This window comes from Sapajus apella, unplaced genomic scaffold (genome assembly GCF_009761245.1).
Source record: "Sapajus apella isolate SASKATOON/1434 unplaced genomic scaffold, GSC_monkey_1.0 scaffold210, whole genome shotgun sequence".
NCBI lineage: Eukaryota > Metazoa > Chordata > Mammalia > Primates > Cebidae > Sapajus > Sapajus apella.
The window spans coordinates 401,080-414,372 of NW_022437150.1; the positions used below are offsets into that span (position 1 = coordinate 401,080).

At 39.8% G+C, this 13,293-nt stretch overlaps 1 protein-coding gene across 7 annotated transcripts in view; it reads left to right on the forward strand.

The window, feature by feature from the left end:
- The window catches only part of LOC116544214 (zinc finger protein 3-like), a 14,609-nt gene extending 2,123 nt beyond the window's left edge, over positions 1 to 12,486 (forward strand). For 2 of the 7 annotated variants that reach the window (XM_032270400.1, XM_032270401.1), the window contains exons 3-6: positions 831 to 958; positions 4,010 to 5,083; positions 6,853 to 6,962; positions 11,760 to 12,486. In XM_032270400.1, the coding sequence (XP_032126291.1) occupies positions 879 to 958; positions 4,010 to 4,877 (948 nt within the window). In that variant the 5' untranslated portion in view covers positions 831 to 878 and the 3' untranslated portion in view covers positions 4,878 to 5,083; positions 6,853 to 6,962; positions 11,760 to 12,486. Of the gene's footprint in view, positions 1 to 827; positions 959 to 1,558; positions 2,100 to 4,009; positions 5,084 to 6,852; positions 7,994 to 11,537; positions 11,660 to 11,759 lie in introns of those variants that run through there. The other 5 variants (XM_032270403.1, XM_032270406.1, XM_032270405.1 and 2 more) reach the window with 5 other exon arrangements.
- The last annotated feature ends 807 nt before the right edge of the window (positions 12,487 to 13,293 follow it).

The following is a 13,293-nucleotide window of genomic DNA, read 5'->3' on the forward strand; positions in this document are numbered from 1 at the left end:
AGAATTGCCTGAACCCAGGAGGCGGAGGCTGCAGTGAGCTGAGATCGCGCCATTGCACTCCAGCCTGGGTTCAGGCAATTCTCCTGCCTCAGCCTCCTGAGTAGCTGGGATTACAGGCACGCACCACCATGCCCAGCTAATTTTTTTTGTATTTTTAGTAGAGACGGGGTTTCACCATGTTGACCAGGATGGTCTCGATCTGTTGACCTCGTGATCCTCCCGCCTCGGCCTCCCAAAGTGCTGGGATTACAGGCTTGAGCCACCGCGCCCGGCCGTTGTAATTATTACTTACTCTCCTTACTTCCCTGGAATTGGGCTGTTCTGGTTTATTCCTTTCTACAATGATTATTTCATAAATTCATGTGTTTAATGTTTTCTGGCCCCAGCTCTTGCATACAGTCAGGAAGTAGGCATGAAATGCCAGCTCTGGAAGCAGAGGGAGAATAAGATAGTTATTCTCTAGTGCCACCAGGAATATACCACTGAAATGTCAGTGACAGACTCTTCCCTCTACTGGCAAGTTGTGCTAAACTTTGACGTTGTGTGGTCTTCTGGGAAGTCTGGAAGTAAGGTACCTGAGGAGACTTTTTAAGAAACTGCTATATAACAGGGTCAGGATAAGTGAGTTGTGAGTGCTTAGCAGAGTCTGATTAAGTTCAGAGTGAGGCTGGAATGGGAGAGAATCCAGCTCAGATCTGCTATTTCCACGTTTTTTATTGTTCAGGAGCTTCATCTTGGCTGCCAGTTGTCAGAGATAGAAATTGTAAATATTTTTCCATTTTTTTGTCTTTGACTTTGCTGAAAGTACTTTTGTTTGTTTTACCTCACAGGAGTTTTTATGCTCTCTGTGTGGGTCAAGTTTATCAAACTTTTCATTAATGATCTCTGGATTTTGGCTCATAAGGAAGAAGGCCTTCTACTCTGAGGTTATAAAGGACTCACCTCATGTATTCCTCTGGTACGTTTATGGTTTCATTTATAACATTTAAAACTGATTTATTTGGAATATATCCTAGTTTATAAAGTAGAAATCTAATTTACTGTTTTTCCAAATGATTATCCAGTTCTCCCCATGCATTTGAAGAGTTCACTTTTTTTTTTTTTTTTAACTTATTTGCTACCTTTATCAACATGCTAAATTTATGCCTGATGCCTGATTGTGTCTATTTCTGGGCCTTCTATTCTGTACCATTTGTCTATCATGAGCACCACACACTTTAAGTATTAAGTCTTTATGTTTAAAGTTCTTTTTTTTTTTTTTTTTTTTTTTTTGAGACGGAGTTTCGCTCTTGTTACCCAGGCTGGAGTGCAATGGCGCAATCTCGGCTCACCCCAACCTCCGCCTCCTGGGTTCAGGCAATTCTCCTGCCTCAGCCTTCTGAGTAGCTGGGATTACAGGCACGCGCCACCATGCCCAGCTAATTTTTTGTATTTTTAGTAGAGACGGGGTTTCACCATGTTGACCAGGATGGTCTCGATCTCTTGACCTCGTGATCCACCTGCCTCGGCCTCCCAAAGTGCTGGGATTACAGGCGTGAGCCACCGGGCCCGGCCTATAATATGTTTAAAGTTCTTGTGGACAAGTGCCCTTCTTTCTTAGTTTTCCCAGGTAGTCCTGTGTGTTTAGTCTTCTAGGTGAACATTAAAATCTAAAAAGTTGATATTTTATGGAAATAGTGTTGAATTTACAAATTAATTTGGTGATTACTCTCTGAGTGCTAACCCCTTAGGAGCCATAAAGTGGCTTAATCTGAAAAGCAAGGCCTAGATTGAAATTTCATCCTGGCTGTTTTAATGGGTGTCTGACCTCAGAAAATTTATTTGCTTCTCAGTTTTTATATATATGAAAGGAGGACTTTAATGTCTGTCCTGTAGGATTGGGAGAGATAAAAAGCATAAAACGCCTTTTTGGGAGTAAACAATCCTTTCTTCACACCTTCCATTCTGGTCAGCTCACAAACCACTGAGAGAGAAGCCTCCAGGATCCTAGAGTGGAAGACCAGATGCCCAGACACAGGATATGCAGAAGTCAAAGTCAACCTTTCTAGGCCAACAGCTGTCCTGTCACTTGGTCAGTTAGTCTAATCGCAGTTTTCCAGGTGAGTTCCTCTTGACTTTCTTCTAGGGTTTTGCATGTGCCCTGGGGTGAACACCCTCTGACAGTGGGAAAAACTGTGTACTGTGCCAGGTCGCCTCAGGCCTACCTTTTCCCTCCATCCTTCCCCACCCCTCCCTTCTTCCACCCACTTTCACACTCCTCCCCTTTTCTCCCGCCCCATCAACCTGCCTCTTCTTTCTCTTTCGCTTCCCTATCCCATCCTTGCCTGGCCCTTCTGCACTGGCAGTGGACCCTCAGAAGCCCTGGGAGAGAAGATAGCTGGGACAGGCTGATGTCTTGAGTCCTGTCCCTGGCTGTCTCTGAGGCTTGTAAGACTCCTAATTACGGCTGGGCGCGGTGGCTCAAGCCTGTAATCCCAGCACTTTGGGAGGCCGAGGTGGGTGGATCACGAGGTCAAGAGATCGAGACCATCCTGGTCAACAGATCGAGACCATCCTGGTCAACATGGTGAAACCCCGTCTCTACTAAAAATACAAAACATTAGCTGGGCATGGTGGCGTGTGCCTATAATCCCAGCGACTCAGGAGGCTGGGGCAGGAGAATTGCCTGAACTCGGGAGGCGGAGGCTGCAGTGAGCCGAGATTGCGCCATTGCACTCCAGCCTGGGTAACAAGAGCGAAACTCCGTCTCAAAAAAAAAAAAAAAAAAAAGACTCCTAATTACAGGAGTGATTCCAACTTGCTTTTCTGACAGGGCTAAATTTCCAAGGGTGGAGGCAGGAATAGAGGCCTTATTTTCTCTTGGTCCTGGATCCTCAGTTCTGCTTTGCACTGGTTTTTATTGTTGATGTTGTCGTTGTTCGTATGTTTTGTAGAATGTCACTCAATTGGGATTTAACTGTTTTTGTCATTATTATACTGAGGTTATAGGTTCTGGGGAGGAAAACCACAAAGGTAAAATGCCATTCTCGTCGTATAAAAGGTGCATACTGTCAACTTATAACTGTTGAGACATAAAACAATTTGTGAGATGGAAAAAGAGAAGGGTAATTAGTGTAATTTGAGTTTGGAGCAAAAATTTTATCAAGTTTGGACACAAAACTAGGTTTATGCCCAAGAAAGTAGCAGCCATCCCTTTTCTTTGGAGAGGTGAGGGTTTATTCTGTCACAGTTCCAGCAGAGACAAAGCATCCCTGTTGCTGAGATAGTGTTTATCATAGCAATAGCAACTGCAGAAATAGTAGCAGCATAGTAGCATAGCAATGAGCAGAGCTTTTTTGGTCCCCATGTCTCTCATTCCAAGTGTTATGGACTCCTGTGGGTGGTAAAACATACCTGTTAATGGTGTTATTGGCATTTTCCCAAACTTCTTATCAATTGATTTTGTTTCTGTTGCCTTCTCTTTTCCCGTACTCCTTCATCTGCTCTATCTGCAAATCTCTTCCATTTCTGTCTTGTTTTCCTATTTAATTAAATATGATTCGCCCTTAAAAGTAGGAACTATATATTATTTTTATATTCGTGTATATTCCAGATTATGTGTTTTAGATGCCTTTATAGAGGATATTTTATTTATTTATTTATTTATATTTTTTGAGACATGCTCTTTTTCTATTGCCCAGGCTAGAGTGCAGTGGCGTGATCATAGCTCACTGCAGCCTCAGTATCCCAGACTCAAGCAATCCCGCCTTTGCCTCCCAAGTAGCTGGGATGATAGGCGTGTGCCATGAAGATATATTTAAATAGCCATTTGAGGCAGGTATCCATTCCAACAGTTCTTTGATGTTATTGAGACATGATACAGGCTGAATGAAAACATTTTATCTGAGTGCCATATGACTGGTGTGTCCTGGGATTATTGAACGTGTTTGAGAGCTCTAGTCTGTATCATATTATGTTGCTTTAGCAACAGGGAATAAAGCACATTTCAAAGATCTGTTTATTATTTTAGGACTCAAGGCCAGAGGTGTGAACAAGGTGTCAACTATAAAGTGAAGATTTTTCTAAGGATGGACCCACACCAGAAGGTCCCTAGCATATATAACGGGAATACTTTACAGACTCCTGGGTATGAAAAAGTCTCTAAGTATAAGGACCAGTTAGAAAGGCACAAGGGTAGGCGCATGGAAGAAAGACGGTATAAATGCAGTGAATGTGGAAAGAAGTTTGCCCAGAGCTCGGGGCTTGTTCGACATCAGAGAATCCACACTGGAGAGAAACCCTATGAGTGTGATCACTGTGGAAAAGCCTTTAGCGTGCGCTCAACCCTCACTGTGCATGAAAGAATTCACACTGGTGAAAAGCCTTATTCCTGTAATGAGTGTAAGAAAGCCTTCAGTGTAAGGGCACACCTGATTATACATCAGAGAATCCACAATGGAGAGAAACCCTATGAATGTAATGAGTGTGGCAAAGCATTTAGTGTGAGCTCAGACCTTATCAAACATCAGAGAATCCATACTGGTGAGAAACCTTATGAGTGTGATGAGTGTGGAAAAGCTTTCAGTGTGAGCTCAGCCCTCATCAAGCATCAGAGAATCCACACAGGAGAAAAGCCATATGAGTGTAAGGAATGTGGAAAGGCCTTCTATGTGAACTCAGCACTTATTAATCACCAGAGGATTCACTCTGGAGAAAAGCCCTACGAGTGTGGAGAGTGTGGAAAAGCATTCAGCCAGATCTCAACCCTTATTCATCACCAGAGAATCCATACTGGAGAGAAACCATATGAGTGTGAAGAGTGTGGGAAAGCTTTCCGTGGGAGTTCTAATCTTACTAAACACCAGAAAATACATGTCAAAGGAAAGTGTCATCAGTGATTTATGTGGGAAGTATATTCCAAAGGGCTTTTGTTACATCAGAAGATACCATCAAAAGAAGAGTATAGTAAAAGTTAATGCCTTAATTGACACTTCACCCTTGAAATATTGAAGTGAGAAATCACTGAAAAGTAGCTCCATCAGCATTGTGGCTCAGGCTCTAAAATCACATCTACTTCTGAGAATGTAATTTTACAACTCATAAGGTAAAGCCATTTAAAAACCATATGGTATAATGTAGTTTGTGTTGACTTAGAGCAAACCAACAATTCAAACATTTTTCTCTTGTGAGGAAGCCTTTTGTTGTTTTGTTGCTATTGATGTTATGGATAAAACATTAAATTTTGAAATTGGAAGCAATGTTGGTTGGTGAAAGAGGAAGGACATAGTTGAACCTGGAAAATAACAACCCATTGATCTTTCTTTGCCTTTGATGTACCACTCTGCTCTTAGGATGATTAGATGTGTTTGTGACCTCTTGGCAGAAGATAGAGTATCTCTTTAGGTTGGAATCCCTATAGATAATTTTTAAGGTGATTCTTACATAGTCAGAAAGCTTCAAACCTTTTGACTTACTGACTCAATAAGCCTTTGAATTTGACTGAGGTTCCTCAACCAATGCAAGCAAAAAGACAAGAACTTTCCAAGGAGATTTAAATGTTTCTGACTTCTGACCTTTGTTCATAGCTGATCATAGCTCACTACTGTGTGCAGTGTCATATATGCAAAGGCTCTGAGGTATAAGAATGGGACACCTGGGGAATTGTCGAAGTCGGTGTTGGTTTTAGGATGACAATGTGAAGCTCGATACCTGATGCAACCAAGAGAGCTCAGATTTGATAGGTGTGTTTGATTTTGAAAATGTTTTTGTTGTGTGTGGGAATCCTACTACAGCTGTCCACCAGACTGTAATCTGACTTCTTAACCCTAATCCCCAAAGCCTATATTTGCACATGTACTTTGTTACTATTTTTTTTTTCCTTTTGAGACAGGGTCTTGCTCTATCACCCAGGCTGCAGTACAGTAGTGTGATCCCACCTCACTGCCACCTCAGCTTCCTGGGCTCAAGTGATCCTCTTAACCTCCCAAATAGCTAGTTCTACAAGTGTGCACCACCATGTCTGCTAATTTTTTAGTTTTTGTAGAGACAAAGTCTTATTATGTTACCCAGGCTGGTCTCCACCTCCCCTATTCAAGTGATCCTCCCATCTTATCCTCCCTAAGTGCAGGAATTACAGGCATGAGCCCCCGGGTTAGGCTACTTTTCTATTTTAACAGTAATTTCTCCCTCCTGAGTAATAGTCCTGAAATTTTTTATTCCTAAAATTTAATTCATGTGAGGTTCAAGATGAATATGCCAAATCAGTGGAAATTGCAGATTGCTTTGATGGTTCACATTTGGAATAAATTGTAGAGAACACTATCTGTGAAGGTGAAATGATGTTCACTTCTTAGAAAGAGACTGTGTTGCAAAGGGATGGCCAGTTTCCATGAATTATCCTAATCAGCACTTCAGGCAGGTCAGCTGTAAAACACTCTGGACTTCATGAAGCTCTGAGCCAACTTGTGGCCAGTAGGCACTAAGGTCAGAGATGCATGTGAAAAAGCACATGATGAAGCCTCTGATATTGGAGTAGTGCCTACCACCCTGCACAAGGCCTGGATATGGGGATTGAAGACAAAGAAGATCATGGTTCTGGAGCTCAGGTTGGGGAAATGGACCTCAGTCAGGGAATGCGGCACATTAGAGAAGGTAAAACACATACTGTACTTATAGCAGAAGTGAAGGGCTTCAGGAAGTTCTCTTTGTTGTGCTAAGTTCATGTGTGAATTCCATTGCCTGCTTCTTCCTGTCTTTGGCAATTGAAGGAGACTAGTTTTTCCTCAATTTGACCTATAACCCATTTCTGTGCTGTTATCTTTAATGTTTTTAGTGTTTATCTTTCTAACCCCAGCTGTCTTCGTTTGTTTCTAGAATGGAGGCTTACAGACAGAGTCATCTGGCTGGAGGACACCCTTCTGGAATCAGTACTGAAATGAATGCCATATCCCACTCCAAACCAGCATGACTATAAATACTAAGCAGTGAGTGTTATTCTGAAGACTTTGAAGGAGAAGCTATTTCTGAAAATAAATGTATTTTGTTGAGGAATTTAACCATTAAGGGATCAGGATATGTGTACTATGGTTATTTCTTTCGAGCTCAAAGTAAGGTACTAGTGATTATTTTTTTTTAGGTTGGGTATTGTGCCAGGTGCTAGGAATACAAAAATCAGTGAAAAAAGCACCCTAATTTCGGGGGGCTTACAGTCTGTTTGGTGGCAGGGAGAAGGGAGTAGATAGAAAACAACAAATACTGTAATAAAACCACTGAATTTGTAGAGTAGTTTGCACCGAAGAAGATTTAACAGTGACTTACAAAAACAATGGAAAAGGTTTTGGAGGAGGACGAAAGCTTGGAGGAAAAAATGAGTTCTTGAGCCACATAATAAAGACGGAGGGAAGGCACAGTGGCAATAGCATATGAAAAAGCATAGTGCCTCTGGGGGGAAAGAAGGAAGTTTTCAAGGACGTTGATTATGTTTCAAGGATCATAGAATGTGCATATGAAAGTAGCATATCATAACTAGACCATGATATTCTTTGTTCTCCTAAAAAGCGTGAAACATATTCTCTAGGCCAGTGTTTCTGTGCAGTAAGAAACACATTTTATGTTGTGAACTCAGTGTACCATTTTTGGGAGAGGCCATCCTTCTTGGGCCTTGCACTCCTACATGCTTTGCTGAGTGTGCCAACATTGCAAGGGCATGGCAGCTCTTTTGCTCAGGGCACTTTTTAATTGTTATTCAGCTAGTAACCTTGAAAGATGAGGTGACATCTCTTGGAACAAGCGTAGGTTAGCTTGCTTGCTTACTTAATTCTTATTACAGAACACTGTTTGGTATTCTTTTGGAAAGTTCCTATTCAATTCTTGTACATGTTTGTAGGAATTATTTATATATCCTGGATATGAGCTCTTTTCATAGAAGATGCAAATATTATCTCCATCTCCATAGCTTGCCTTTTATTCTCTTAATGGTGTCTTTTGATGAATATAAGTTTTTAATGCTAATATAGCCCAGTTTATCAGTCTTTTTCTTTCTCACGTGTCTTGTTTTGTGTCTTTTGAAGAATTCTTTCTCTGCCTTAAGATCATGAAGATAATCTCTACCATTTTAAAAATTTTTCTAATTTGCTTTCTCATTTATATCTGTAATCCATTTGAAATTTATTTTTCTGCCTGAGTGAGGTAAAGTCTAATTTCATTCTTTTCCCATATAAATATTCTTTTCATCCTTCATCACTTATAGAAATGCCTGTCATTTACCACTGTTCTTAATTAATGCCAATTTGTCATTAATTTTCCAAAAATGCATGGATCTGTTTCTAGTTTCTCTGTTATGTTCCATTGCTTTCTTTGGCTATCCCTGCATCAATACCAGATTTTCCTAATGAGTGTAGTTTTACATTGTTCTGGTATCCAGTAGAGCAAAACATCCCACCTTGAAGAGTCAGACTCCAGGCCAGGTTTCTACGTATCGTTTTTCAGGCCCAACCATAGGGAGTTACAAAGGCCTTATGCCTCATGAAGGAAAGTTACCCTGCTCATGCCAGATTTGGGGCACAGCCAATGCATTGCATGAATTCAACCAACTGTGTATTGTCAGTATTCAAAAATAAATAAATAAGTTATCTTGATCCTGATCTTCAGAACCTGCCTTACCTGAAAATTTAACATTTCCAAACTACCTATGTGTGAGCCAGCCAGCACTAGCTGAGAAGAGTTTCACATTTTCTTGACCCTGTTCAACCTGCATAAAAACAAGACTTTAGAACAGGTCTTACTTGGTGGTTGCACAGTTCAATAAAACATCTTAGGTTGAGCTCCATTGATATCTGGTTTCTAAAATAATAAAATATTTTTAAAATATAGTATAACAACTATTTATACAGCATTTGCATTATATTAGGTATGATCAGTAACCTTGAGATGATTTTCAAGTATATAGGAGGATTTGTGTACTTATCAGCAAATACTATGCCATTTTATATGAAGGACTTATGCATGCTGAGGTGTCCTGGAACCAGTCCCCAACAGATACCGAGGAAAGACTATACACAGTCAGTTCTCATTACTTATAGTTAGTTGGATCCTATGTTTGCCACAAACACCGAATTAATAAGTACTAAACTGTTGTTTCTAGAGGAGATGCAGGGTTAAATTTCTGTGAGCCTTTAGTCACAACATTTTCATCAGTTCATATGTCATTTGTATTGTAACCATTTGTTTGCCAGCATCATAAAACAAACCAGTCTATCTCATCAGGGTTTGAAAGCAGATCTTTGTGTATACCATGTAAGTCTTTTGTGGCTGGCTTATTTCTTTCAACATTGTGAGATGTATCCATGTTATTGAATATAGTTATAGTTCATTCTCCCATGAAATTTCTAACTTAGTGAAGCATTTCTACATGAGGCTAAGAGAGTATGTTCAGGGATTTGCTTTATATAATCTTGCTTTTGATAATCAAAAGGGTTAGACTTAAAGAATCTGAATGGAAAGTTAAATGATCATCAAGTAGTATCTCTCAGATTTCACACACAGTAAGCAAGTATTCACTTAAGATTCAGGATTGAATTCTGTGAAAAGCATCTGTTATCACAAATTCTTTATAGCTACTTCGGATTCTTTTTGTAATAATTTAGGGGATGGATGCATGAATAGATAGCTAAACTTTACTCTTACCCAGATATAAAGCCAACCCACTTCAGCATGAGCATGAGTAGTAGAGGAATTTCTTTCTAAGTAAACAGAATTTATTCGTCAGGAAAAAACTCTGGATCTTCTACATCACAGTTTGGGTGCTTAGTTGCGATTCCAAACTTCTTTATCGAAAAGTTGGAAAGCTTCAGCCTGGAAGATGTTTAGAACAAGTCGCACTTGGTGGCTGCACAGTTCACTAAAACATTTTAGGTTGAGCTCTATTGACACCTGATTTCAAAACGTATTTCCATTACTATAACTACTTCCAATCTTTCCCTCCTTTTACCTCCCATAGCACACTGTTTCTTTCTTAGAGGATTTATCTTGTGTTTTGGTTTGTTTGGGTTTTTTTTGTTTTGAGCCAGTGTCTCACTTTGTCGCTCAGCCTGGGATACAGTAGCAGGATATCGACTCAAGGCAACTTCTAATTCCCAGGTTTAAGCAATTCTTATGCCTCAGCCTCCTGAATAGCTTGGCCTACAGGCATGCACCACCATGCCCAGCTAATTTTTGTACTTTTCATAGAGATGGCGTTTCACCATGTTGCCCAGGCTAGTCTCGAACTCCCGAGCCCAGGCGATCTGCCCGCCATGGCCTGCCAAAGTGCTAGGATTACAGGCTTGAGCCACTGTACCTGGCTGTTTTACTTTGTATCTGTCTCTAGTCCTGCTCCTTTGTGAGTTCTTTGACTACAGGATTATTATTCTTCTTCTTCATGGATTCTTTGCAGCCCTGCATATGGTGAGATAGCTTGAGATTGCACAAGTCATCTTGGGCTATTATGATCTATTAATTTTTTATTATGTAACCAACAACATCCCATATCTCAGTGGCTTGCAATAACATAGCTTTATTCTTATCACACATCAGTTATGGGTCATTTGCTGTTGTGCAATACATTCTCTCTATTCTAGGATCCAGGCTAGAGGAGAGTACTACCTTGAATGTGCTGTTCTTATGGCAATAGAAAAGAACAATTGTAGAATTATGTGATGGATTTAAATTAGCTACTCAGGAGGAGCATATGTCACTTCCACTTCATTAGCTAAAACAAGAAAAATTACCAAGCCTAGTATCTGTGGGATGGGGAATATAATCCTTACAAAGAAGGCAGTGTGTAATTAAGAACAATAACATAGTCTATCATTGAAATAGTGTATATACTCCGACAGCCAATATTTAGGGAATGCTTTCTCTACCAGGGCTTTTCTTGAATGTCTTATATGTATATTTTTCTCAATGAACAACAATGTTATGAGACAGATACTTCTGTATTCTCATTTTACAGCTGAAGAAGTTGAGGAACAGAGACATTGAATACCTTGTCCAAGATCACACAGTTAGGAAATAAATGGTAGAGCCAGTGAAACCAGAAGTCTGACTTCACAACCTTTTGTCTTAACCACAGTGCTGTATTATGAGAGTTTTAATCTTAAGGTTTATTTTCATGTACCATGCTGGGCTTTAAAGAGTTATAAAGGTGCTAGTAAAAACTCTAAAAGTGAGATTCAGGAGCCCTTGGTCTCATCCTGTCTTTACCTCTGAGTAGCCATATTACCTAGACTCACTCCCCCTACCTGGGCCTCACTTTCTATATCCTTACGAATAAGGTAAACAGACCAGATATTCTCTGATACCCCTTCAGCTTTGAATTTTTTATTCTTTCTCCAAGTGCATAGTAAAATACTTTGCTGATGTTGATGTGATGACCTCTTTCATCTTCTGCTTTCTATGTTACTATCTTCATAGTAGATCTTGTATCAGTATTGAATCTTCCCCAACCCTCTTCCTTCTATTTTACTTTAATGATACTACTATTACTACTACTTTCTGCCATTTATTGAGACCTGTTTCAGAACAGGAAAATAAACCCGAAGAAAACTGAACGAAGAAAGTACCAAAAATAAGAGCAGAAATTAATGAAAAAGCAAACATATATCCTTACTTAGAGCCTTCATATATAAATAATGTGTTTTAGGTAGGTTCTCTCGGAAGGCTGCTCATATATATTACGTTAGAATTCCCCTTTCTGTCTCCAGGGAAAAGGTGCTAATTGCATAATCAACTTGTTCTTTCAGATAGTGACTCCTGACCTTAAACAAGGAGTCTGTTTCAAAGCAGAGTTTTTCAGAAGAAGTCCAACACAGAGTGATGTCCAGGGGACTAAATAGAAACATTTATCAGGGACCCTACACTGAACAAGTTCATGGGCTTGTGAATAGTTTACCCAAGTGAGGGGACATCCCCCCTTGGAAAAAGTACAACAGACATTGCCTGAAGCTGAGGAGAATATCACTGATAAAGGAACCTGAGACACCTGGGAGAATTTGCTCTGAAATTTAGTCTTGCCAATGCTCTGAGAGTGGGAAACCATCCATTCAGTTTGCACATGATTTTCAACTTCAGCAACTGTAATAAAAGAAGCAGCTTCTCAGTGTAAAGTTAATGGAAAAGTCATTGTTACGAAAATATCCCTCCCTATTTAAAAAAGCCTTAACACACCAGCAGCCCTGACTTAAACACCAGCATGTCCAAACTGGAATGTGTATCTTCAACATGGAAAGACCTTCAGTGTAAACCCAAGTCCCATGAAACAGCAGATAAGCCATCCTGGAGAGGACTTGCATGAGAGTAAAGACTGTGGCAAAATCTTCAGATACTGCATCTTGTCAGACATCAGAGAAGTCTTGTGGATATCTTCAGTGTGGAAGGCCTTCTATGTGAGCTCAGTATTATTGAACATAAGTAAATTCATTTTGGACAAGAGCCTTATCTATATTTGTGGGTGTAGCAAAGTCTCACAGTGCTGTGACAGCTTTATTAAGCATCAGAGAATCTGTACTGGAGAAAAATCCTATAGGTCCGAAGAAGATAATAAAAGGTTCATTGTGGTTCAGCTCTGGTCACCCACCAGAGAATCCACACCAGAGAACAGCACCATTATGAATGTAGTGTGTGAGGGAAGGCCTTTATTTGGAAGCTAGCACTTACCAATCATCAGAGTACCCATGCTGGAGAGAAAATTTATAAATGTAAAAATGTAGGAAGGCCTTCACCAAAAGCTCAGTCTTATGCATCAGAAAATCCACACTGGAACAAAACTGTATACACATGACCACCATAGTGTTAGCTCATTACTTAAAGGGCGTCAGGATTCCCATATGGGGAAAAGCTGTTTGTAAATTATATGGGAAAACCTTCAGTCAAAGTTCAGATCTTATCCAGCATCAGAGTCCTCACTAGATGGAAGCCTTATGACTTGGACAAATGTAAGAAACATTTTGATAAACCCACCTTTTACTAAGCAACAGAGGATACACAACAAAAATGAACCTCAATAATCAAATATGTGGTAAAGAGATAGTAGAGGAATTTTTCAACATCACTTGTTATGATTAAATAGGAGTGGTAACAATGAAAATTTCAAAAAAAAAAAAAGACTAAATGCATATAATCACTTTAACTAGCATTATTTTGTGGAATTAAAGATAAATATTATTAGAAAAAGATTGTCATGTCACTTAATGGGCAAAGTTGAGGAATTAAACTTCTGTGACCAGACTCTATGGATATTTAACTGTCTTTGATACTGTTAACTTTTTATTTTCTGTA